Source organism: Stegostoma tigrinum, chromosome 6 (genome assembly GCF_030684315.1).
Source record: "Stegostoma tigrinum isolate sSteTig4 chromosome 6, sSteTig4.hap1, whole genome shotgun sequence".
Taxonomy (NCBI): domain Eukaryota; kingdom Metazoa; phylum Chordata; class Chondrichthyes; order Orectolobiformes; family Stegostomatidae; genus Stegostoma; species Stegostoma tigrinum.
Genome location: NC_081359.1, coordinates 109,650,073 through 109,677,426, shown reverse-complemented (window position 1 = coordinate 109,677,426; position 27,354 = coordinate 109,650,073). Strand labels below are relative to the sequence as shown.

At 47.1% G+C, this 27,354-nt stretch overlaps 1 protein-coding gene across 5 annotated transcripts in view; it reads left to right on the top strand.

Annotated features, from left to right (window-relative positions):
* LOC125453591 (cGMP-dependent 3',5'-cyclic phosphodiesterase) overlaps positions 1 to 27,354 on the top strand; it is a 296,672-nt gene that overhangs the window by 250,570 nt on the left and 18,748 nt on the right. For all 5 annotated transcript variants that reach the window (XM_059646853.1, XM_059646852.1, XM_059646854.1 and 2 more), the window contains 9 exons: positions 2,661 to 2,773; positions 5,399 to 5,476; positions 6,058 to 6,180; positions 10,308 to 10,378; positions 12,927 to 13,049; positions 16,003 to 16,090; positions 18,536 to 18,583; positions 22,995 to 23,069; positions 26,332 to 26,431. In XM_059646853.1, coding sequence (XP_059502836.1) covers positions 2,661 to 2,773; positions 5,399 to 5,476; positions 6,058 to 6,180; positions 10,308 to 10,378; positions 12,927 to 13,049; positions 16,003 to 16,090; positions 18,536 to 18,583; positions 22,995 to 23,069; positions 26,332 to 26,431 — 819 coding nt within the window. The remainder of the gene's footprint in view (positions 1 to 2,660; positions 2,774 to 5,398; positions 5,477 to 6,057; positions 6,181 to 10,307; positions 10,379 to 12,926; positions 13,050 to 16,002; positions 16,091 to 18,535; positions 18,584 to 22,994; positions 23,070 to 26,331; positions 26,432 to 27,354) is intronic.

Below are 27,354 nucleotides of genomic sequence, written 5' to 3'. Positions count from 1 at the left end.
TGTATGTCTAACAAAAGAACATTGAAGGTTTACCATACAAAAGAAAAGCAAAATACTATGTTAAAGAAAGTATTTGAAAAAATCTTATTCCAAATATCAACAACCTTACAGATATTCAAACATCAGTGAAGGACCACCCCTGACTTCACTTTAAAGCTCCTTGTTCAGATGCCGTGAGTGAAGTCAGTTTCGTGTGAGAAAATGCCTGCATTCACTCATCGGGATTGTCTTTAGCACATGCCTCACACCCTGCTTTGGAATTTTCTTCCAAACATACCTATGGGTTTCAGAGGTAGTGGGAACTGCCGATGCTGGAGTCTGAGATAACAAGGTGTGGAGCTGGATGAACACAGCAGGCCACGGGAGGCTATTGCAGAAAATACAGAGGTATGGGATTGAGGGTGATTTAGCAGTTTGGATGAAGAATTGGCTGGTTGGAAGAAGACGGAGGGTGATGGTTGGTGGGAAATGTTCATCCTGGAGTTCAGTTATAGTGGTGTACCGCACGCATCTGTTTTGTCATTTTTATAAATGACCTGGATGAGGACGTAGAAGGATGGGTTAGTAAATTTGCGGATGATACTAAAGTCGATGGAGTTGTGGATAGTGCGGAAGGATGTTGTAGGTTACAAAGGGACATAGATAAGCTGCAGAGCTGGGCTGAGAGGTGGCAAATGGAGTTTAATGCGGAAAAGTGTGAGGTGATTCACTTTGGAAGGTGTAACAGGAATACAGAGTACAGGGCTAATGGTAAGATTCTTGGTAGTGTGGATGAGCAGAGAGATCCCAGTGTCTACGTGTATAGATCCCCGAAAGTTGCCACCCAGGTTGATAGGGTTGTTAAGAAGGTGTACAATGTGTTAGGTTTTATTGGTAGAGGAACTGAGTTTCGGAGCCTTGAGGTCATGTTGCAGCTGTACAAAACTCTGGTGTGACCGCACTTGGAGTATTGTGTACAGTTCTGTTCGCCGCAACATAGGAGGGATGTGTAAGCATTGGAAAGGGTGCAGAGGACATTTAGCAGGATGTTGCCAGGTATGGAGGGAAGGTCTTTGAGGAAAGGCTGACAGACTTGAAACTGTTTTCGTTAGAGAGAAGAAGGTTAAGGGGTGACTTGATAGAGACATACAAGATGATCAGAGGATTAGATAGGATGGACAGTGAGAGCCTTTTTCCTCTGATGGAGATGGCTAGCACGAGGGGACATAGCTTTAAATTGAGGGGTGATCGATATAGGACAGAAGTCAGAGGTAGTTTCTTTACTCAGAGAGTAGTAAGGGCGTGGAATACCCTGCCTGCAACAGTAGTAGACTCATCAACATTAAGGGCATTTAAATGGTCATTGGATAAACATATTGATGATAATGGAATAGTGTAGGTTAGATGGGCTTTAGATTGGTTTCACAGGTTGGCACAACATCGAGGGCCAAAGGGCCTGTACTGCACTGTCGTGTTCAATGTTCTATGCTAAGCAACGTCAGAGGAGCAAGACAGCTGACGTTTCGGGTCGGGACCTTTCTTTAGAAATAGCTTCCAGAGAGAAGGAGGGTCCAGACCCTAAACGCCAGCTTTTCTGCTCCTCTGATGCTGCCTGGCCTGCTGTGTTCATCCAGCTCTACACCTTGTTATAGTATACCCATGAGTTTGTTCCCCTAGCCCTGACTGCTCCGGGGACTGCTAAACTGGCAACAATTTTTCTGTTGAAGATATTTTCTGTCTGATGAAGTCTCTGACTCCTAGATTGTTCTGATATTCTGTGACTGTGGACTCCTGTTTCTTGGCAACATCGGATTTTTTTTTCTGATGAATCGAACTATTTACCTCAAGGATTTTAAGGATCTCATTAAAAATAATCTCTCTTACCACGCACAGAGCAATTCTAAACTGAAACTAAAATCCTCACCCTCCTGCCTTCCTAACACATAAAATATAGAAACATGAGTCAAAACTATGTATCATTTCTGTAGAACCCAAACAGTTCCCAAACAGGAGTAAATGTGATGAATATCCATCATTTGTGAATGTCATAAGAACCCAATTCGCTCACAGCAACTGTAAATGGGCCTCCCCGTCCTCTTGAGTGTAAAATTCACGCGACATGATTTCAATGAATTTACAAATGATTGTAGTGCAGAGCAGGCCATTTGGCCCAAGGGATCTGCTTGGCTGACATGAAAAGTAGAGGGTGTTCTCCCCAGCATCACTAGATCAACATCACCTCACCAGATTATGTGGTAATTATCACTGTGCTGGTGTAGGAGACGAACACTTAGCTCAGTTGGCCGGCGTGCAATGCAGAGTGACACTGACAGTGTGGGCTCAGCTCTAGTACTGACTGACGTTTCTGTCACTGTCTCAACATCTCCCCTCACCTGAGGGCTGGTGGTGACCCTCACGTTAAACCGCCACCAGTCATCTCTCTCTGTCTGTCTAATGAGACAGCAGCCTAAGGATCTCCTGCAATACCTTACCCTTCACCTTGGTGGGAGTTTGCTGTGTGTAAGTTCGTAGCCACATTTCCTGAGTTGTCCCAGCCCCAAGTGGTTGGATACTAAAGTAAACATGCCATGGAGTGGCCTGAATAATTACGGGTCAGAATGGCATCTTCCCAACATCAAGTTTTGCTTGTATTCTGATTCCTGTTGTTCTCCTTTGCACAGAGATTGTAGGAGTGGCAGAGCTGTGTAACAAGATAAACGGACCCTGGTTTACAAAGTTTGATGAAGATTTAGCTCTGGCCTTCTCCATTTACTGTGGGATCAGCATTGCTCATGTGAGTACGGGGGACAGAGACATCCTACACTTGCAAGCTTGCCAGACAGATGAGTTTAGAGCTGGACTAGGTCATTCATCCACATTCACCATCCCTGTTCATGTTGAACCCGGCTGCTAAACATTGATATAAACACAATGGAAGCTGTTCAGAAAGGGTTCTCTGCACTGCTTTCGGGGTTGGCATGCTATACCTTTCAATGCAATCATGGTTGAACTGATGTGGCCTCAACTTCCCTTCCCCACCCTTTCCCCATAACCTTTGCTTCCCTTCTCAGTTCATCTTCCTTTGCCTTAAAACACTCAATGACCCTACCTCCGTCCATCCTAGGGAAACAGAACTCAGGAGACACGTTATGCTTAAATTCTGCTCCCCCTCATCCCCGGTTCGAGTCATTCCCACAAGGAGAGACATTGTCTAGGCACCGACATGGTCAAATCCTCTCAGGAGCTTGGTTGCTTCAATTCCATCTTCTCACGTTCTTATAAACTCCAACGGATTGTAAGCTCAGCCTTTGCAACATTTTAGGAGTGCGATGTCGGACTGGGGAGTGGGATGCCGGACTGGGGAATGGGATATCGGACGAAGGAATGGAATGTTGGACTGGGGATTCGGATGTTGGGGGGAGTGGCATGTTGGACTAACAAGAGGGATGTCGGACTGGGGAATGGGATATCGGACTAAGGAGTGGGATGTTGGACTGACGAGTGGGATATCAGACTGGGGAGTGGGAATTCTGACTCAGGAATGGGATGTCAGACTGGGGAGTGGGAAGTCTGACTCAGGAATGGGATGTTGGACTGGGGAGTGGGAAGTCAGACTGAGGAGTGGTATGTCAGACTGGGGAATGGGATATCGGTCGAAGGAATGGAACGTTGGACTGGGGACTGGGATGTTAGAGGGGGGAGTGGCATGTTGGACTAAAGAGTGGCATGTTGGCCTTAGGAATGGGATCTCAGCCTGAGGAGCGGGAGGTCAGACTCAGCAGCAGGATTCCTGACACAAGGAGTGGAATATCAATTGGACTGTACTTGGCAAATGTTAGACTGGCAGAGTTGGATTTTGAGGGGGGGGGGGCAAGTTGAATGCAGGCTAGGTGAGAGCTGATGCTGGTACAGAATACACTGCCCTTACTTCATGCTCTGGTGAGTATCCAAACAAAACTGATAAAGGGGCTGAGATAGCAGGAACTGCAGATGCTGGAGAATCTGAGATAACAAGGCATAGAGCTGGATGAACATTTTTCTGAAGAAGGGTCTAGGCCCAAAATGTCAGCCTTCCAGCTCCTCTGATGCTGCTTGGCCTGCTGTTGATGAAGGGGCTGCCTCTGTTAGGATAATTTCAAGGCACCAGAAGCCGTAAAAAGGTAGATTCAGAATCCCACTGCTCCCTAGTAGTGTAGGGACTATGACCGTTGCTGCCTTCACTCTCCTCTCCCAGAATATCCCCAGCGTCTTCGATAATTGCAGACTATCCTGCTCCAGCATGCCCCCAGTGAGGCTCTCAAGCACTCAGTCTATCCTGGTCAAGATTGTATAGGGACCTCAGCACTCAGTACTGTCAGGCAGATTCACGATGGTTCTGTGAAAGGGAAATCTTGTGTGATTAAGCTGTCAAAGTTTTTTTGAAGAAATAACAAACAAGATGGATTAAAGGGATGTGTAGGTATGGTATACTCGGATTTCTGGGGCATTGGACACATTGCCAAATCAAACGGCCCTCCACAAAATAACATTCGGGTTAACATGTTAACTAGAGTATGGGATTGGTTGGTGACAGAATGTTGGCATTGATGAATTGTTCACAGGTTGGGGAGATGGAACAAGAGGTGTGCCATGGGGATCAGTGTTGGGGGTCACATTTTACAGTCTATGTCAATGATTTGGGTGAGTGGGACCCAAATAATGGCAGCTAAGTTCCCCTGGTACTAAAGAGGACACAGGGAGTCTGCAAAGTGATGTGGATAGGTGAAGCAATATGGATAATAACATGGCAGATGGAGTATAACATGGGAAAAAGTGAACTCATTCATTTTAGCAGGAAGAGTAGAAAGGCAGCATATTATTTAAGTGGACTCTGAGCTAGAGAGGGATCTGGGTGTCTCGGTACGTGAATCATAAAATATTAGTATGCAGGTACAGCAAGTGATTGGGAGGGCAAATTTCTTTTATTTGCTGATGGAATGTGGACCCAGCGTTGATTGCCTGTCCCCAGCTGCCCCTTGAGAAGGTGGGGGTGAGCTGCCTTCTTGAACCGCTGCAGTCCATGTCAGATGGGTTGACCCATAATGTCGTTAGGGAGGCAATACCAGGATTTTAACCCAGTGACAGTGAAGAAACAGCGATATATTTCCAAGACAGGGTGGTGAGTGGCTCGGAGGGGAATTTGCATAAGACTGTAAGAACATAAGATGCAGGAACAGAATTAAGGTTCCATGATTGTGTATTTGAAGGCAGCCAGAGGGAGGGCTGGGTTTTGAAATAATGGAGGATTGTTACAACCACATAACTGTTGGGAGATTATTGATGAAGGGGGCGCACTTTCTGAGGTGATGAACTGTATACATATCATGGTCATTACCAAGCGTGAAACTGATCTTCCGAATATTCCTGCCTCTCCTTCCAGTCGTTGTTGTACAAGAAGGTTCATGAAGCCCAATACAGGAGTCACTTGGCGAATGAAATGATGATGTACCATATGAAGGTGAGGAAGCCTCTGCATTTCCCTACACAGTTTCACTCTGAACTTCAACCCAGACTGGTACAGAATGCAGTACTGTCGGAGGGTCAGTGCTGAGGGAGTGCCGCACTGTCGGAGGGTCAGTGCTGAGGGAGCGCCGCACTGTCGGAGGGTCAGTACTGAGGGAGCGCCGCACTGTCGGAGGGTCAGTGCTGAGGGAGCGCCGCACTGTCGGAGGGTCAGTGCTGAGGGAGCGCCGCACTGTCGGAGGGTCAGTGCTGAGGGAGTGGGCACTGTTGGAGGGTCAGTGCTGAGGGAGCGCCGCACTGTTGGAGGGTCAGTGCTGAGGGAGCGCTGCAAGGGAGTGCCGCACTGTCGGAGGGTCAGTGCTGAGGGAGGGGGCACTGTCGGAGGGTCAGTGCTGAGGGAGCGCCGCACTGTCTGAGGGTCAGTGCTGAGGGAGCGCCGCTGTCGGAGGGTCCTGGTTTGTTCTTGTCCTCGGAATGGATTGAGTGCCCAAGGTGAGTAGGCTCCAGATGATCGAGGATCTCATCAAGTCATTTGAGTTGCCTTCCTGTTGCTAATGGGTGTGTATTTCCAAGCAGGTAACAAACGATGAGGTCACGAAAATGCTGAGATACGGGATACAACCAGTGGATGAGATTCATCCAGACTTTTCCACATTCTCCTTCACCCCCCGCTCCCTTCCTGAGGAAATCACGACTATGGTAGGTTTATTGCTGGATCCAAACCCTCTCCCTCATCCATTCCTTAACAGAAGAAGGTTATGTTCCTTCCCCAGAGACTGGTGAGAGTGTAGACTTCACTCTGCAAAGTCTAGTTGGAAGGTAGACCCATTGGAAGGGAATCTAGCTGAGCATATGAGGGACAAAGGACTAGAGGACATGTGGAGCTGTGGGCCAGTCTGGGGACCTTGGTGAAGCTTGAGTGGTGCATTAGGACCAGCTTAGACAGGTAGGCCTATTTGTCTGCTGTGTTCATAAGGGAAGTTTGGACAGGCAGGACCTATATCATTGGAGTTTAGAAGAAGGAGAGATGATTTTAGTGAGACATACAAGATTCTTTCGAGAATTAGACAGGGTGGGAAGGCGGTGATAATGGGAACTGCAGATGCTGGAGAATCCAAGATAACAAAGTGTGAAGCTGGATGAACACAGCAGGCCAAGCAGCATCTCAGGAGCACAAAAGCTGACGTTTCGGGCCTAGACCCTTCATCAGAGAGGGGGATAGGGAGAGGGTTCTGGAATAAATAGGGAGAGAGGGGGAGGCGGATCGAAGATGGAGAGAAAAGAAGATAGGTGGAGAGGAGAGTATAGGTGGGGGGGTAGGGAGGGGATAGGTCAGTCCAGGGAAGACGGACAGGTCAAGGAGGTGGGATGAGGTTAGTAGGTAGGAGATGGAGGTGCGGCTTGGGGTGGGAGGAAGGGATGGGTGAGAGGAAGAACAGGTTAGGGAGGCAGAGACAGGTTGGACTGGTTTTGGGATGCAGTGGGTGGAGGGGAAGAGCTGGGCTGGTTGTGGGAAGGCGGGCTGGATTTTACAGGGGTGTGGTTTGAGATGGTGGGGAATGCTCATCTCCTCATAGGACAAAAAAGTGTAGGAGCTAAAGTGGACCATTCAGCCCATCAATTTTTCTCTGTCATTCAAGATTGAGATTGAACCTGCTCTGATAATCCTGAACTCCACTCTCCTGCCTTTTCCTGTAACCCGCGATTCCCTTACTGTTTAAAAATCTGTCTGCGTCAGCCTTGAATATACTCAATGACCCAGCCTCGACAGCAAAGAACTGCATAGATTCACCAAACCACCCCACCCCGAGAGGAAAAAAATTCTAATCTGCCTCTGCCTTAAATGGGCGACCCCTGATTCTGAGATGATGTCCCCTGGTCCTAGAGTCTCTCAGAAGGAGTAACATCCTCTCCCCTGTTCTTCTGCCCTGTCACATCCCCTAAAAATGAAAATAGAACATGTTGGAAATCACAGCAGGTCAGACAGCATCCATGCAAAGAGAGAGCAAGGTAATGTTTCAAATCTAGGTGACTCTTCGTCAGAGTCCCCTAAGAATCTTTTACGTTTCAATAATGTCTCCTCTCATTCTTCTAAGTTCCAATGAGTACAGGCCCAGCCCACTCAGTCTCTCCTCATAAGACAGTCCCTCCATCCCCAGGATCAGTCGAGTGAACTCCCTCTGAATTGCCTTCAATGTCAGAGAATTCCTCCACCCCACAGTGCAGTTATGATACTCAGTGGGCGGATTGTATTGGTTCGATAATGCAGCCTCCCTTGGGCCATGTCCTTACACACGCCAAAGTGGCCGCTCTGGTAACCATCCTTGTTGGAGAGGGAGGGGGAGGGGGGGTTCCCAATGATCTGGGGTGGGGAGAGATCCTAGACCCTGGCGGGGACAGGGTTTCAGATGTTTAGGATCTTTAGGATAGGTAGAGTGGGAGGGGTGAGGTGGGTGGGGTGCGTCTTTGGGAAAGGAGCTCTCAATATATGCATGGCAACACCCCCCACCCAAAATGTGGAGGCTTCAATCCTTTCTTCCTGTCTTTGTTCGTAATGGGCGGGGGGGGGGGGGGGGGCGGTTGGGCATTGTGCCTGCTGCCATGTCCCAACCACCTGGACCTACCAGTGTTTTAGGCTGGTGGGTAAATCTCACAGGTGAAAGGGGCGTGAAGCCTCTAGGGTTGGGCCCCCACTTTACTGGGCGAGGGGACACATGCTCCCCTCCGAGACCTAAAACACCCCAAGTGGGGTCAACGAATATGTCACCTTCCGTGGGAGAATGTAGGGTAAGGGGAATTAGTTTAAAAATGGAGGAAGCCCCCACATCATCATCATAGAATCCCTACAGTGAGGCCATCGTGTGTAGAGACCATTACTGGGCACCTGGGTCCGAATCATGGCAGATGGTGGAATGTGAATTCAATAAAAATATCTAGGGAAGGAAACTGCCATCTTTACCCAGTCTGGCCTACAAGTGACTCTAGACCCACAGCAGTGTGGTTCACTTTTAACTGCCCTCTGGGCAATTGGGGATGGGCAATAAATGCTGCCCTGAGACAGCCACACCCTCATCCTGTGAGTGAATGAGGTAAAAAAGAATCAGCCCAGACTAAAGCTTTGAAGAGCATCCCACCCAAACCCACCCCATCCCTGTATTTCCGATGGCTAACCTACACATCCCCGGACTCTGTGCGCAATTTTGCATGGCCAATCCAGCTAGCCTGCACCTCACTGGACTGTTGGAGGAAGCTGGAGCACCTGGGAAGAAACAGATGCAAATGTGCTGTAATGTTCAAACTCCAGTTGCCCGAGGCTGGAATTGAACCTGGGTCTCTGGTGCTGTGAGGCTGCAGTGCTAACCCCTGAGACACCGTGCCAAATAGAAGTGAGGAGAGAATCCTCCCCACAGCAGCTCTGTGGAATTTATTTACCAAAGGACCGCTGCAGGCTGGGTCATTGGCAAAATGTCAAGACTGATTTAGTGAGATTAATGATTGACAAGGGTTGAGGGTTATGGGGCACAGATCTTAATACCACAAGAAATAGGGACAGGAGAAGGCCATTTGGCCCCTCAAGCTGGATCCACCATTCAACAGGAGCATGGCATGTCCGACACTCCTCACGTTTACTTTCCTGCCCTTTCCCTGTAATCCTTGATTCGCCGACTGATCAAGAATCTGTCTCAGCCTTAAATATACACAGGGACTCTGCCCCCACAGCTCTCTGCGACAAGGAGTTCCAAAGCCTCACAACCCTCTGAGAGAACAAATCCCTCCTCAAACCAGTGTTAGGTTGGTGCCCCTTTATACTGAGGCTATGCCCCTCTGGTCCTAATCTCTCTCATGAGGGGAAACATCCTCTCAGCATTTATCCTGTTCATGGGGATCGATTCTAAATTTTCGAAAGTGTGAATGAAATTCATCGGTAATGAAATAACTGCATGAACTTCAACCCACATTCATATTGATAGTAGGCTTTAAGGAGGGCATCCTTAGAAGAGGTTTCACAGTGGGGTTAAAATTGTTACAGAGATAGTAGGCTTTCACATTGCTCATTTTACAGCATGATCCCAGATTATCCATTTACAGATTAATCTCATCATGCCTAAGGTGGGAGGAGCCCTTGTCTGTCAGTCATCCCACAGAATGCATTAAAATAAACTTACAGCCAAAGACTGAGAAAGCCAGTCTTATAGATTAATTTAGTTCATATTGATTTAAATACAAATTTAACAAGCAATTAAACCATTGATTTGGTGTCACATACACACGTGTGCAGACATGTCCATACATACACGCATGAGCACACACATATGCAACCATACAGAGACGCACACACACGCGAACACACAGATACGCACACACACGTGCACATACACACGTGCACACACGTGTGCACATGCTCACAGACGCATACACACGTGTGTGTGCACACGCTCACAGACGCGCACACACACATTCGCACATGCCAACAGACACATGCGCACACACAAAGACACACACACATACATACAGACACATATACACACACACACACACACACACACACACACACACACACACTCCAATGCCAGTGTATCATTCTATAGCTAAGGGATCCAAAACTGTCCACTGTGCGAAATCCATCGCCACTGCTCACCCTAACTCCCTGACATGACTGTAATACCTGCATTCTCTAACCCAGGGAATTCCTTGCGATTGCTTCATCTCAGTTACTGTGTAGAGTATTGATTCTTGTCTTGAGCATATGCCATGTGGTCAGCGCCTACTCCATCCTGGTGATGTTGTTGGTTGTTAATGCACATCTTTTCTCTTCCTGGTTCCAGGCAATACTAAGTATGGCAGAGGACATGAAATTCATCGTCACCTACAAGATAGAAGTGCCGACTTTAACAAGGTAGGATTCCTCTCTCCTCCTCTTCCAGACCGCAGTGAGAACATTCCAGAACCATTATTATCATTGCCGCTTCTGCCTCTCTTGTTAAGTGTATCACTTTGTGGGGCGGTACAGCGATTCGCACTGCAGCCTCAGAGCGCCAGGGACCCGGGTTCGATTCCAGCCTCGGGCAACTGTCTGTGTGGAGTTTGCACATTCTCTCCGTGTCTGTGTGGGCTTCCTCCGGGTGCTCCGGTTTCCTCCCACAGTCCAAAGATGTGCAGGCTAGGTGGATCGGCCATGCTAAATTGCCCGTAGTGTTCAGGGATGTGTGGGTCATAGGGGGATGGGTCTGGGTGGGTTGCTTCAAGGGACAGCATGGACTTGTTGGGCCGAAGGGCCTGTTTCCACACTGTAGAGAATCTACATGGGAGATTATCCACTTTGGCTTCAAAACCAGGCAGGAGGATTATGATCAGAGTGAGTTAACGTGGATTGATAAATTTATTGGATTATTGTGAGAATTAGGATAGATAAGGGGGAACAAGTAGATGCAGTAAACCCGAATTTCCAAAAGGCATTCAACCAGGTGCCACACAAAGGGGTTACTGAAGGGACAAATACAGAAATTTCTGGAGAAACCCATAACTCAGATGCTGCCATACCTGCTGCATTTCACCAGCAATTTCTGTTTTTGTTTGAGATCTCCAGCAATCCACAGTTCTTTGCTCTATTTTCGGGGCTTGTGGAGTTGGAGGTGATAGAATAGCATGGATGTGGGCACAGCCACAGGGAGTGGGCAAAAACGGAGCATCTGTGACTGCTGAGGCGGTGCAGGACACTTTCTGTCGCGGGCTCAACTGTTCACAACTGAAGATGAATAAATCAAGAGTAATACATCTAAGTTTCCACAGAAGTGATTCAGGGAGGACGCGGGGAAGTGGTGGTGTAGGTTTAATGGGCCGAATGGCTGCTGCTCCTATTTCTTACCGTCTCGGGGGTAAGGATAAACATTCTATTTTGGTGGATTACTGGGATAGGGAATCCTCTGCTTTCTCCTGTACCCCAGTGTCAGGGACCAACATTGAACCCTCTACACCTCCCAAACATTTTTCACTGCCCTCCTTAAATCATCAAAGTCAGAAATCACACGAAGCTTGAGTTTTCAAAGAAACCCGTTGGACTATGAACCTGGTGCAGTGCGATTTCTGACTCCTTTCCACCCCAGCCTAACACCTGTGCCACCATCATCCCTGTACATCAAAGGCAGGCAGAAGCCCGGTACTCCACGATGAAAGCCACCAACAGACGCATAGAACTCGACCCCATATGCATTCCACTACGGAGGAAAACTGGAAGTGAGGCAGTTCAGCTCAACGGACCCCAGAGTTTACAAACCAGGCGGGAAAACACACTGACGCTTCATCGGGGGCTGCACCAGCACAGTGACGAAACGTCTGCAGAACCCCAAACCAGCTCGATGGGCCAACCAACCTCAGCACCCACAACCCGAGCTACAGGTCCACTCCAAAACTGTAGAAAACCTGTAAATCATCGTAAAGACCGGAGCAGAGATGGTGAGGCGCACGGAGCAGGAGGGAGACTGTTATCAGCCACAGTGCGAGAGGGGTGGATGTAACAGAGGCTGACAGGGGTGATTTTAACAATGCCAAGCTGCCCAAGGGGCAAGTTGCTCGTGGAGAACCCTGGGGGCATTCACAGTTTGCCGCCCTCCAAGAGAGGGAGCATGGGCCAGCTCCTCACTGCCACGGACTTTGGTTCCTTACCAACTCTCAAGCGGCAGTTGGACCCTGGGGTAGATTGGGATTCACGTGCCTCATTAACAGTGAGAAAGCCGGGACGATGAGGTTGTAATAGCAGGGCCAGTACAGACACGGCGGGATAAATGGCCACCCTCTGTGTTTAACATTAAGATGTTGCCCATTTGAAATAGATTGGAGGAGAAATTATCCCTGTCCGTGGAACTTCCTTCCTGCAGACTGGGTGGGAGCAGAATATGTTTGAATATTTGTAAGGGCAGTGGTTGATAAATTCTTGGTAAGGGAAGGCTATCAGCCACAGTGCAGAACAGGCTCAAGTGGCCGAATGGCCTGCTTCTACATTCCATGTTCCTGCCATCCAATCATAGTGTCCTGTCAATTCCCCCATGCACCAGAATTCCTAAAAAGCTCTCCACCCCGCCCCCCCAACACATGTAATGCTTGGGGGTTGGGGCCCTGTTGGTGGAAGAATGTTCCAGAAATGTTAGAATCCCTACAGTATGGAAACAGGCCATTTGGCCCATCGGGCCCACATCGGCTCTCTGAAGAGCATCCCACCCAGACTCATCCCCCTACTCTATCCCAGTGCACTTCCTGTGGCCAGTCCACCGAACCTGCACATCTTTGGACTGTGGGAGGAAACCAGAGAACCTGGAGAATGTGCAAACTCCGCACAGACACTCACCGGAGTTTGGGATTGAACCTGGGTCCCTGGCACTGTGAGGCAGCTAACCACTGAGCCACCGTGCCGTGAGCACTGAGGATGCTGTCTCATTGTGTCTTGGCAGGTTCTGCATGATGGTTCGACGGGGATACAGAGACCCTCCGTATCACAACTGGATGCATGCCTTCTCTGTCACCCACTTCTGTTACCTTCTCTTCAAAAACTTACCACTTCTCGACTACTTACAGTAAGTACAGGGGCAGGGGAGTCATGGAGGGAGGGCACTAGGGGTCAGCCCCAGGGACAGAGAGACAGAAAGGAATGGACGGGAAGAAATGAGACATGGGAGCATGGAGGGAGCAGGGAATGAGAGATGGTGGAAGAGATTAAGAGGGAAGGTGAGGAGGATGGGAGGAAGGGTGAGAATGATGGAAGGATGGTGAGAATAACGGAGGGAGTGTGGGAATGACGGAGGGAGGGTGAGGAAGATGGGAGGGAGGGTGAGAATGATGGAGGGAGGGTGGGAATGATGAGGAAGGGTGGGAATGATGGAGGGAGGGTGGGAGGGAATAAGGATGTGAGGAACAAAGCGGGAGCCCAGGGAAGATGGGACAGAAATGAAGGGAGGGAGGAGAGAGAGAAGGAAATCCATGTTGGGAAAAGGGGAGATTGAGAACAGGAGGAAGCAGAGCCAAGGAGAAAGAGAGAGGAAGCTGTGAGGGAGATACTGAGGGAGCGAATGTTGGGCATTGAGAGAAGAAACTGAGGGAGGAACTGTCCATCCTGGGCCTTCTGCAGTGCCACAATGATGCCACCCGAAGGTTGCAGGAACAGCAACCCATATTCCGCTTGGGAACCCTGCAGCCCAAAGGTATCAATGTGGACTTCACCAGCTTCAAAATATCCCCTCCCCCCACCGCATCCCAAAACCAGCCCAGCTCGTCCCCACCTCCCTAACCTGTCCTTCCTCTCACCCATCCCTTCCTCCCACCTCAAGATGCACCTCCATTTCCTACCTACTAACCTCATCCCACCTCCTTGACCTGTCCGTCCTCCCTGGACTGACCAATCCCCTCCTTACCTCCCCACCTACACTCACCTCTCCTGGCTCCATCCCCGCCCCTCTAACTTGTCTGTCTCCCCTCCACCTACCCTTCTCCTCTATTCATCTTCGGTCCACCTCCCCGTCTCTCCCTATTTATTTCAGAATCCTCTCCCCATCCCCCTTTTCTGACGAAGGGTCGAGGCCCAAAACGTCAGCTTTTATGCTCCTGAGATGCTGCTTGTCCTGCTGTGTTCATCCAGCTCCTGTATTCAAGGACCAGGAACAGGTCTCTGGCTCCCTCCAGTGGTTCAGTCAAGGACTGCAAGTCAGCAGGAGCCCATCTGTTGTACAATTTGTGCGCAGGAGAGGGATGAGAGTTAAAAGTCTCAGGAGTATTTGGTGAAAGGTCTTTGTTGCTGAATGTTTTCCTTGCTTCAGTGTTGCCTGGTTAAACCTTGACATTGTCCACCCTCAGTCTGTGCTCCTGTTCCTGGACTGAGCTGGCTTATGGGTCGGTGAGTGTGCCGAGCAAACAGATCAGCCATGAACTTGGTGACTGATAAAACATGACTAAGGGGCTTCTGTTTGTATCCCCGAGTTGAGGAATTCAGCATTTATCCCAGAGAATCCCTACAGTACAAAATGAAGCCATTCAGCCCATCGAGCCCATTCCATTTCTTTTTCTCAGAACTTTGAAATCCTCGACCAAATTACCCCTTAACCTTCTATATGCCAGGAAATACAATCCCAGTTTGTGTGCACCAAGGCTTATAATTTACTCCTTGCACTCCTGTGATCATTCAAGTTGATTTTTACATCTCACTGTCCAAGGTCAGTGTTTCCTTCCTGGGGTATAGAGCCCAGAAATGAACACAGTGACTCTTGGAGACCTCTGAGCAGGACACATGCAGCTGAACCATACAGTCCTTTGATCCTTGTCCAAACAACACTCTGGAAAATAGAAATTGATCAGAGAGCTAAATAAACTGGGCAGAGAGAGAAAGGAAATGAGGTTCCATAGACATTAAACCTTCACAATGAGGAGGAAGAGGAATAGGGTTTGAGTCTCTGGAATTCTATGGATTATGAATCAAGAGGAAAAGACTTGGATTTTATATAGTGGACTGTGTAAGGCCCACTGGGATTCTGTGCTACAGGAATGATTGCAAATGGATTTGTTCACTGAGATTCAGATTTTCCCAGTGGGATTAGTGATTGGGAATTGTTTCATCTGTTGGATTAAATGGGAGTAAATGGGAATGAGATAGTAGGAACTGCAGATGCTGGAGAATCTGAGATAAGAAGGTGTAGAGCTGGATGAATGCAGCAGGCCAAGCAACATCAGAGGATCAGGAAGGCTGGAGTTTTGGGCCTAGGCCATTCTTCAGAAATGGGAAAGGGTTTGTTCCATTGGAATTCAGTGGGAGTGAATGGAAAAGGGTTTGATCTATTGGGATTGAGTGGGAATAAATAGGAAAGGGTTTGTTCCATTCATACTGAGTGGGAGTAAATGGGAAAGAGTTTGTTCCACTGGGATTGAGTGGGAGTAAATGGGAAAGAGTTTGTTCCACTGGGATTGAGTGGAAGTGAAAGGGAAAGGATTTGTTCCATTGGGATTCAGTGGGAGTGATTGGATAAAGTTTGTTCCTTTAGGATTGAGTGGGAATGATTAATGAAAGGTTTACTTCATTCAGAATGTATACAATGGGAATGTAAGGGAAGGTGTTGGGTTTATTGGGAATCTACACAGTGGGAATGAATGGGATAAGGTTTAAGCACTGGGATTCTGAAAATCGGGATTGAAAAAGGGTGCTTTGTTTAGGAAAACCTGTCGTGGTAAATGCTGCGTGGTTGTAAAATTTGAACAGAGCTAACAACACCCTTTCGAACACAAACCAAGAAAGGTTTATCTCTGAGGAAGGGTCACCGGACCCAAACAATTAACTCTGTTTTTCTCCTTCACAGATGCTGCCAGACCTGCTGAGCTTTTCCAGCAACTTTGCTTTTGTTCCTGATTTACAGCATCCGCAGCTCTTTTGGTTCTTAAAGGGATATCTCTGGCACTACAGCTCGCTCACTCTGGGGAGAGCAGAGCTGATTCCAAACGTGGGACTCTGATGTGTTATGTGTTTTCTTTTCATGTCTGGATTGGCAGGGACATGGAGATTTTGGCTTTGTTTGTGTCGTGTATGTGTCATGACCTGGACCACCGAGGGACAACAAACTCATTTCAAGTGGCATCAGTAAGTGCTGTGGCCTGGGGCCTGTGCTGGGGAGAGGGTGGAGCGTTCTTGTAGTGTAACTGAACTGCCTTTGGTGGGGGGGATTGGGGTGGGTGAGGGTGCGGTACTGCATATCCCCAACAGCCCTGCAGCCTGTAGGCGGCCCCCTCCGATTTCGGAATGTCGTTAGGGAAAATGGCCAGGCAGCCCTGGTTTGGTAGTGACATGGACAGATTGTGTAGATCTGCAGCAACTTTTCTGAGCACCGGAGTTCACTTACCACCTCACAGCCAGTGGAATTTTGAAAACTCAGCCGGAGGTGATGGCCTCGTTGTTATCCCTAGCCTATTCATCTAGCGAATATTCTCGGGTGGGGTTTGAAAGCCACCTCAGCATGAGGAATTGGTTTCACTCATGTCCTTTAGCTGCACTGCCTTTACCTGGTCAGACCTACACATGACTCCAGAGCTGCGGTCAAACAGAAAATTGTTGACTGGCCTCCCCCCTCCCCATGAGGCGCAGTGACCCTCCGGCTCACCCTGACCCAGCCAATGACACCCGCACTGTGCGAATGCATTTAAAAAATGTTTTCACTAGAGTTTAGAAGGCAGGGTGGGGAAGATGGTATATTCTAACAGGTCGGCAAAAGATAAGATTCTGCAAGGATATTTCCCCAGGGTGGGGAGTGTAGGTCCAGGGGTCACAGTCTCAGGATATGGGGTAGACCATTTGGGACTGAAATGGAGAAACGTATTTTTCATTCAGAGGGTAGTGAACCTGTGGAATTCCCTCCCATGGAAAGCTGTGGAGGCCAGGTCACTGAATGCATTAAGCAAAAAGAGAGGTGCATTTTTATATATTTAAAGGCACCGTGGGGTATGGGGAGAAAGTGGTGCTATAATTATATTGAATGATGGAGCAGGCTTGAAGAAGTGAATAGTCCACTGCAGATCCTCATTTCTAAGCCTTTTCGAGGCTGAATCACCTGCGGAGGGGTTGCAGAAACGAACTGATGCACAGCAAGTTCCCACAAACAGCAATGTAATAATGAGCCGATAGTCTGTTTCCCTGTGGTGTCCTTTGAGAGATAACGAATGGCCAGGACACTGAGGAGAACTCTGAAATAGTGCGGTGGGCTTCTGCAGGCCCAATGGAGAAGGAGCCCAAATGATAGCACCTCTAACAGAGCAGCACTGCCTCGGTGCTGCAGTGGAGTGTCAGCCTTGGATTTGGGGCTGTGGACCTAGAGTGGGATCTGACCTCAGAACCTCATGACGAGGTGAGAGTCTGCTGTGTGGTACATAAAACAGATTATCTGGTAGCTAACACGTGACTGTTTGTGGGAGCCTGCCCCGTATCCCACACCGTAAGAGTGAAAATGCATTGATGAAAAGGACTTCATTGGCTGTGAAGCACCTTGAGATGCCCAGCAATCCATGAACTTATGAATCAGGAGTGAACCATTCAGCCCCAGTACATGGTCTCACCATTCAATAGGATCATGGTTAACCTGATCGTCCCCATAACTGTATATCCTTGCTGACCCCCAGTTTCCATTCGATTCCTTTGCCCATCTATTCACCTCTGCCCTAAAAATATTCAACATCCCTGCCACCACTGCTGTCTGGGTGAGAGAGTTCCTCAGAAACGTGACCCTGCCTGAGACAACAAACATCCTCATCATCGCCATCTTAAAAGGCTTCCCTCATTTTTAAGCTGTGTCTCCTGTTTATAGAAACCCTCACCATAGGAAACAGCTCAGCATCCATCCTGCCATATCTCCTCAGGATCTTCAAGGCTTTAGTCAGATTACCTCCCATTCTTTTTAGGTCTTGGTCAGTTCAGTTGGCTGGATACCAGGTTTGCAGAGTGGTGCCAACAGCATGGGCTCAATACCTGCACTGGTCTGAGGTTACCAAATGAAGGACTGTCCTTCTCAACCTCTCCCCTCACCCGAGGCATGGAGACCCCCAGGTTAAACCACCACCAGTTGCCTGTCTCTGTAATGAGAGAGAGCAGCCTATGGTCCAATAGAACTTATGGTGACTTCTGCAGTTTTTTTCTACCTCCCAATGGGTGTAGGCTCAACCTTACCACATAAACTAACCCTGACTTCCCAGGTATCAGTCAGGTGAACTTACCCTGAACTGCCTCGAATGCATTGATGTGAAAGCTGCTATACAAATGCATCTCAAGATGTTTCACTGAAGCTTCTTTAAGAGGACTGTCATTCAGTATATTTGAGGCTCAGAGAAACAGATTTTTAAGCAGGAAAGGAAGTGAGGGTGATGGAGAAAAGACAGGAGAGTGATGTTGAGCAACGATCTCAATGCAGAGAAAACTCGATGGGCTGAATGGCCTGCTTCTGTATCTTATGGGCTTAAGTGTTAATGAAGCTGATAGATCCTATCTATATGAAAGAGACAAGACCTTTGTAATGACATGAGTCTTCTTTTGTATTTACAGAAATCTGTGTTGGCTGCACTGTACAGTTCTGAAGGATCAGTCATGGAGGTATGTGACTCCATTCCATCTTTACCTCAGGTCTCAGTGAAGAGGTATGCCTACATTCACCGAATATGTAAGGCCTACGAGATCTCGTTGATCTCGGGAATAGCCCAATGGTCGCACTAGATTCCAAACTTCAAATGATGACTGCTGTCCTCAGTTTGGATATCATCATCCAAACGTTGGCCCCTCCAACTGAGCAGCAGTTCACCGGTCATGCATTAGAGGGTCTGCCTCGGTTTTGGCGCTATAGCCCTAGAGTTCAATATGACCCCGAACATTGTGATGAGGCTAGAGTGATGTGTCATAGAGTATGAAAAGTTGGTCTAGTTGTTATCACTTCACTATTTGTGGGAGCTTGCTGTACACATGTGCCTCCCACCCACCTCCCAGTGTCTTGTTCACTCTCAACAGAGCTGATCTATTTTCCATTATTAACATCTACGATTAACACCTATTCTTCATCTATATATCGCTCCTCTACTAACATTATCACTCCCTGTGCCCTTTACTCTGGGCCCAGAGTTCTGAGGAAGGGTGACCTGACCTGAAACGTAAACTCTGATCTTTTTCTTCGCAGATGCTGCCAGACCTGCTGAGCTTTTCCAGCAACTTCTGTTTTTGCTCCTACACAACCTGCTCCACTTTCTCCTCCCCACATCTGTCAACAGTGTGAAAAGAAGAGAGATAACACAGTGTAGGGCTGGATGAACACAGCAGGCCAAGCAGCATCAGAGGAGCAGGAAGGCTGACGTTTCGGGCCTGGATCCTTCTCCACAAAAGTGAAAAGAACACTGTTTTCCAGCCCATTTCAGGTTTGAAGAAGACTCATACTAGACCAGAAGCATAGACTCTGCTTCTCTCTTAATAAAAACCGAAAGAACTGCGGATGCTGTAAATCAGAAACAAAACAAAGTTGCTGGAAAAGCTCAGCAGGTCTGGCAGCATCTGTGGAGGAGAAAACAGAGTTAACGTTTCGGTTTCGGTGACCCTTCCTCAGAACTTCTCTCTTCGCTCTTCACAGACACCACTCCCTGCACCCCCCACCACCCCAGGATTTCTCCAACACCTTTTTTTTATTTCAGATTTCCAGCATCCTCAGCATTTTGGTTTCAACTCAACTAACTGAAGCTTGTACATTTGACAGCCGTGTCTTCTCATAGGAACAATTGCCAATCAAATCCCAACTGGCTCCCACGAGATTCCTGCTAAGCTTGACCCAGTTAAAAAATATTTGCCATTGAGTGGAAATTCCACAGCTCTTCAGTTAGAAATACCTGACATTCTGGGGCTTTATCTGGACATAAATGTTGGACACTCCCAGCTGAACTTTCCCCCAGAAGGGGGTTTGGAGGTGGTTGTGAGAGGGAGGGACCTTGAGGGATACCTGTTTTGACTGGGGGTGTGGTGGGAGTCTGCAATGCACTGTCTGGGAGTAGTTGAGGTGGGAAAAGATAGGGCTGGTTTTCTTCAGGTTTAAAGTGGTTTACTGCAGAGAACCAAGAGAGAGTCTTTTCTGAATTAAAACCGAAAGAACTGCGGATGCTGTGAATCAGGAACACAAACAGAAGTTGCTGGAAAAGCTCAGCAGGTCTGGCAGCATCCGCGAAGAGAAAAGATCAGAGTTAACGTTTCAGGTCTAGTGACCCTTCCTCAGAGTCGCAGACCTCATTTCTCTCCCAGCCTGAGCATTTGGTTGAGCATTTGAAACCTTGTAACAATCAAAGCTATGGGTTTACTGGAGGAAAGTGGGACTGGTGTAGTTAGTAGCAAATTTTTGATAGTGCAGATTTGACGTGCTGAAAGGCCTCTTCTCTACTGTAAGATTCTATGAGTGCCTGGGGTGTGAGGACACTCGGATCTCTTTGTACATCAACGTTCCCCAATCTATCACCATTTAAATGAAAACCTTCCTGTTTGTTTCTGCAACCAAGGTGGACATTTTCACATTTTATTTTACTGCATCTCCCATGCATTAGCCCACTCAATCAACTTGTCTAAACCATCACGAAGCCTCTCGACGTCCTCCTCACCACTCATGCCCCGACCTCGCATTCTGTCATCACCAAGCATGGGAATATTCCGTAAACCGAATTGTCGGGATTTATTGTGAATATTTGGAGGTCCGAGTACTGACCTGTCCACTCTTAAAATGCCCCGTTTATTCTCACACTCTATTTCCTGCTTGCTCACCTTTCTCAGTCGATGTCAGTACATTAACACTATCCTATGTGCTTCGGTCTTGCCTATGAACTTCTTTTGTGGAAATGCAAATAGTTTTGACCTACTGGGGTAATGTACTGGAAATCAACTCTTGCTATTCCTGGACTTGTCACAAAAGTTAACGTTTTTAAAAGAAATGCACAAAATCTCCAAACTACATGATGTTCGGACAGGAGTTGATAAAAAAATACACAGACCACACACATGTTTAGTTAATTTAATAATGTTTTGCCTGCAGCTAGAATCCAATGACCCTGCGGTAAGAATCACTACTTATTGCACGGTCATTGGATTCCGGCTGCAGGTAAAACATTGTTTTAATTAACTAAACTCTACAAATTAAATCTCTACATCAAGTATAAACTTCCACACTCTCTCTCTCTCTCTCTCTCTCACTCACACACACACACACACACACACACACACACACAAACTGGAAAGAAGCAGCATGTGGGTGGAGGGAAAACTGAGGAAATGGTTCGCAGTCTTTGTCCTCCCGATCTGCTGGCTCGGTTCTTGTTTTATTCGTTTCTGGGAAATGTGCGCCAACGACTGGTGAGCATTTTATTGCCCGTCCCTAAAGGGCAAGTCTCCTCAAAGTTTTTCCAAAGGTTTTTCCTCAAGCTTCCTTTTCCAAATGCTTGTTTGTGAGAGGTTGATTCACTGATAAAAAAAATTCTGACTTATCCAGTTCACTGTAACAACTTGTCCCATCTGCTGAGGAAAAGATAAGCTCATTTTCTTCAGGCTTAAAGTGGTATACTGGGACTAGGAGAGAGAAAGAGTGTCTGCCCATGTATCACAAAATGTTGGCTTGCAGATGCAGCAGGTAATTACGAAGGCAAATGGAATATTGTCCTTCAGGATGGAGTTTAAACACAGCGAGGTGCAGCTGTATAGGGTCTTGGAGAGCCACACCTGGAGTACTGCATAGTTTTGGTCTCCTTACTTGAGAAAGGATGGACTGGCACTGGAGGAGCTGCAGAGGAGGTTCACCAGGTTGGTTCTAAAATACCTTCTGAGGAGAGATTGAGTAGACTGGGCTTTATTGGAATTTAGAAGAACGACAGGGGGATTTTATAGAAACATACAACTATGAAGAGAATAGATAAGATAAAAGTAGAAACATATTTTTGTTGGTGTGTGAAATTAGAACCGAAAGCATGGCCCCAAGGTAAGCAGCAGCAGATTTAGAACTGAGTTGAGGAGGAACATCTTCACCCAAAGGGTTGTGAATCTGTGGAATTCCTTGCCCAGTGAAACAGTTGAGGCTACCTTGTTAAATGTTTTTAAGGCAAAGATAGACAGATTTTGAACAGTAAAGGAATTAAGGTTCATGGTGAGTGGGTGGGTAAGTGGAGCTGAGTCCATGAAAAGATCAGCCATGATCTTATGGAATGGCGGGGCAGGTTCGATGGGCCAAATGGCCCACTCCTGCTCCCATTTCTTATGTACTATTGATGTTTTGTTGCTGCAGATGTGCTTAGTTCTCTCCTGGCCTGACAAGTTCACATTCCCAAATTGTTCAGCTACCTGGCAACGAATCATATAGTTGTTGGCAGGCAGGGGAACTTTGTCATTGATTGTTAGCCTGTAGTTAACAGACCAATCAGCTTCATTTGTAAACATTTCTATCCTCCAGTTCATCTGTGTGTTGCTAGACCCCACATGGATCAGAAACAGGATCATGCTACTTACGTTCAAACATGCAGCCCAAATTTGTATTTAAAACAGTTCCTTCTCATTTTGGTGTACAGTTTTTTTAAAAAAACAAAGGTAAAATAACATGGGCTTTACAAAATACATTCCATCCACTGGTTCACCCTTGTTTGTTGTCCTCGTGACATTGTAAAACACGCTAGAGTGGGGCTTGGAACCATAAACTTTTGACTCTGAGGCAACACCATTGGCTCACAGCTGACAAAGAGAATTGGAGCATTGAGTAGCTGTAGAAATGGCAGTGGAGGTTGCACTAGAGGCAGGAGTGGCTCAGGTCTGTGTTTGGGGTTCAATGGTAGTGAATGGGGTGGTGTCAGGGGTTTTATTAGGGGGTGGGGTAGGGCGATTGCTTGGGTTCAGTGTCAAAGCAAGGTTGGTGGGTTTGCAAGGATTGTCTGAGTCCTGTGCAGGCTCTGAACGCAACGGTGAAGCCAAATCACTGACAGATTCTAATTGTCTCCTTCCTCTCTTGCAGAGACACCACTTTGCACAAGCCATTGCCATCTTGAATTCCGAAGGGTGCAACATCTTTGAAACCTTCTCTCGGAAGGTAAATGTGTGAGCATGTGTAAATTATGGATCAACTGGAACGTGTAGGAATGGGGGTGGGAGGGTAGAGGAGATCTTCTCCGCTGGGGGACAGCAGGTGTTTGTGTGGCAGGGAGAAGTGGATGCTTTATGGTTTTGAAGGCTATTAATGGGATGATGCATTTGGCACTTCATACTTGTGCCAATTTTATTCTGATCTGTTTCTCTTTGTGGACTGCGTTTCACTCTTAACCTAATATATTCTCAGAGATCGTAGTGTACTCCAGAGGCAATGTTCCTCATAGAGTCAAACAGCTCAGAAACAGACCCTTTAGTCCAACCAGTCCATGCCGAACATAATCCTGAATTAAACCAGTTATACAAAAACCGCAGATGCTGTAAATCAGGAACAAAAACAGAAGTTGCTGGAAAAGCTCAGCAGGTCTGGCAGCATCTGTGAAGGAAAAATCAGAGTTAATGTTTTGGGTCCAGTCCTGAGGACGGGTAAAGGTTAACTCTGAATTTTTTCTTTGCAGATGCTGCCAGACCTGCTGAGTTTTTCCAGCAACTCCTGTTTTTAAAGCAGTTATATCCAGTCTTCCCTATATTTCACCATCCAATTTATCCCTGACCCCAGTGTCCCACATAATATCTTTTTCTGTGGCACCTTATCAAATGCCTTCTGGAAGTCCAGATATACTGTGTCTACAGAATCCCCATTATCCACATCGCTCATTACATCTACAAAGAGCTCCCCTGTTATTGGGGTTAGGTTGGTAATTAATGAGACATTATTGGTTAAGATGGAGCAAAGGAATTTACTCACACTTGTGCCAAAAAATGCTCCAAAAAACTTGATGCAACGTGAATTGAGCCAAAAGCAGTAGGATTTAGCTTGTAATTTTAGATTTATTTCTCAGTTTGTGTGTTTTGGTGGTAGGACTGTTCAGCCTTGCTTATATGTGCATTTGGCCTGAGTGCTTGCAGTCTCAGAGTGGAGCTGAGAGTTAACAGTTCGGTATGTGGTGAAGGTACATTTAGAGCACAGAAGGAGGACATTCGGCCTGTTGGGTCCATAGTGGTCAACAACGGTCTGATTACACAGACCCCATCCTCCAGCTGTTGGCTCATAGCCCTGGAGATCATGACAATGCAAGTGAACATCTAAATACAGCTCAAAAGTTGTGAGATCTTCTGTCTCAATCAAACTTTCAGTCCCACTGCCCTCTAAGTGGAAACATTTCTCCCTATTTCTCCTCTTAGCTTTCTACCTCTCACCCCAAATCTATGCTGACAATAAATGTTTCATGGCACATGTTTTATGAAACACATACGATGGGTCAATGATGCGCCTGTGAGTCCAGAGATTGCCGGGTGCAACATTAAGCTAGTGTGAAGATTGGCTGGAAACCAACCTGATATTGATAGTGTGGAAAGCCCATGTGTTTGCTGTGAAGGTATTGAGGCTTATTCATAAATCATAAAAAAATTAGTTCTGTGGGTAGAAAGGAAGGCAGTGGAATGTTGGCCTTTATTTCAAAGGGAATGAAGTTCAACAAAAGGGAGGTTTTGTTCAAACTCTACAAGACACTAGTCAGACCACAGCTGGAATACTGTGAACAGTTTTGAGCCCCTTATCAAAGGAAAGACAGACCGGCATTGGAGGGAGTCAGGAGAAGGTTCACAGGCTGATACCAGGTCTGGAGGGACTGTCTTATCAGAAGAGTTTGAGTAGGTTGGACCTGTACTCATTGGAATTTAGAAGAACAAGAGGTATAGAAACATTGAATCATAAAAGACTTTTAGGGGGCTTGACAGTGTAGGTGCTGAAATGTTGTTTCCATTGTGGGAGAGTCTCAGACCAGAGGGAATCATCTCAGAATAAGGAGTCAACCAGTTAAGACAGAGATGAGGACAAATGTTTTCTCTCAGAGGGGGGCGAATCTCTGGAATTCTTTACCATAGAGGGCTGTTGAGGCTGTGTCTGTGAAGACAGAGATTTCAAAAATTTTTAATCATTAAGGGGAATCAAGAATCATGGGGAAAAGGCAGGAAAGTGGAGTTGAAGATTATCAGTTTCGCCACAATCTCATTGAATTGCGGAGCAGATTCTGCTCCTATGTCTTACTATAACGTTAAGAATATACTCTCCCTGGGGGGAGATATAGCATTATTAAATGGTGATGTGTACAATAATGAGTTAACAGCAGTCATGTGCTAACCTCAATGAAGAGAAAAGTAACTGTCAGTACAGAGGTGGGGGAATCCTTGGTTGTAGGGGATGTCCAGTTGAGTCAAGAAATAGAGTGTTATAGAAACTTGCTAGAGTCACATTGCAGTCACTCTTAGGGAGTGACATGCCACAGTTATCAAAGACGCACCCAATTTTTATTTTCATTAACTCAAGGGGTGTGGGTGAAATGTCAGAAGGTGTTGGGGAGCTGCCTTCCTGACCCACTGCAGTCCATGTGCTGTGGGTTGACCGACAAGGCACTTAGGGAGGGAATTCCAGAATCTTGACCGAGCGACAGTGAAGGAACGGCAATATATTTCCAAGTCAGGACGGTGAGTGGCTTGGAGGGGAACTTGGTGTTCGCATGTATCTGCTGTCCTTGTCCTTCTAGATGGAAGTGGTTATGGGTTTGGAAGGTGCTGTCTGAGGAGCCTTGGTGAATTTCTGCAGTGCATCTTGTAGATGGTACGCACTGCTGCGACTGAGTGTCGGTGATGGAGGGAGTGAATGCTTGTGGATGTGATGCTAGTCAAGTGGGGGCTGCTTTGTCCTGGATGGTGTCGAGCTTCTTGAGTGTTGTTGGGGCTGCACCCATCCAGGCAAGTGGGGAGCATTCCATCACACTCCTGACTTGTGCCTTGTAGATGGTGGACAGGCTTTGGGGAGTCAGGAGGTGAGTTACTCGCCTCAGTATTCATAGCTTCTGACCTGCTTTTGTAACCACAGTGTCTGTGTGGAGTCCAGTTGAGTTTCTGGTCAATGGTAACCCCCAGGATGATGATATGGGACTGCAAAAGAGAATAAAAGCAAAATACTGCAGACACTGGCAATCTGAAACAAGCACCAACAATGCTGGTGAAACTCAGCAGGTCTGGCAGCATCTGTGGAGAGAAAAACAGAGTTAACATTTCAGTATAGTATAGCTCTTCCTCAGTCCTGAGAGCAGAACCCAAGCCACAAACCTCCAGTATTTCTGATATAGTCCTTCTGCCAGTGTTTCTATACCAGAGGTTTTGGTGTAAAACTCACCCTTTATTCATTGTCTCTACAGGATTACCAGAAAATGCTGGACATGATGCGTGACATTATTCTAGCAACTGACATGGCCCATCACCTACATATCTTCCCACAACTACAGGAAATGGTTAAAGGTACCTGCTCTTGTTCCTTTAAGTCGAGAGAGAATGATGCAGGTCAATTTGTTTTCCACTGATTACAATTCTGTCCAGATTGTAGAAGCATTAAAAGATTCTGTTCTTCACACCTGTCTCTTTCAGAGAAAGTTAACTCAACTAATTCCAGGGACAAAAGGGCTTCTATAAGGAAAGGGTGAACAGTTTAGGCTATTACTCATTGAAGTTTCGAAGAATGAAAGGTGATCTTATTGAAGCACGCAAGATCCTTGGTGGGGGGGGAGGGTGGATTTGACAGAGTGGATGGCGAGGGGTATTTCCCATCCTAGAAGTTATCGAGAGCCCTAGAAGAACAGTCTCAATATCATTGGAGAGAAGCAGTTTACAAGAGCGTTTCCAGGAATGTGAAACTTGAGTGATGAAGAGAGATTGAAGATGTTGGGCCTGTTCTCCCTGAAGAGAAGGTGGTTGGGAGGAAATTTAATAGAGGTTGACAGAATAATGAGTGGGTTGGACAGAGTAGACAGGGAGAAACAGTTTCCACTTGTAAAAGGTGCAGCAACGAGAGAGTAAAGTGATGTGCAAACAAAGCAAATGTGAAGTGAGAAACAAATCTTTCTCACCCAGCGAGTAGGTCTGCGATGCACTGCCTAGAAACGTGGAGGAGGCAGGTTCTATTGGGGCATTGAAGGGGGGCATTGGATGGTCATTTAGATAGAAATGGGGAGCAGGGATATGGGGCAAAGGCAGGAGACTGGCTTTAAGGAATGTTTGAAGAGCCAGTGCAGGTACAATGGGCTGAATGGCTCCCTTCTGCACGATAACAATTCTGTGATGGGGGGCTTCCCATTTGGGATGCAGATAAGGAGAACACTCTTCCCTCGAAAGGCCATGTTTGGATTATTGTAAATATTGAGCACAATCAAGATGGTATTGAATGG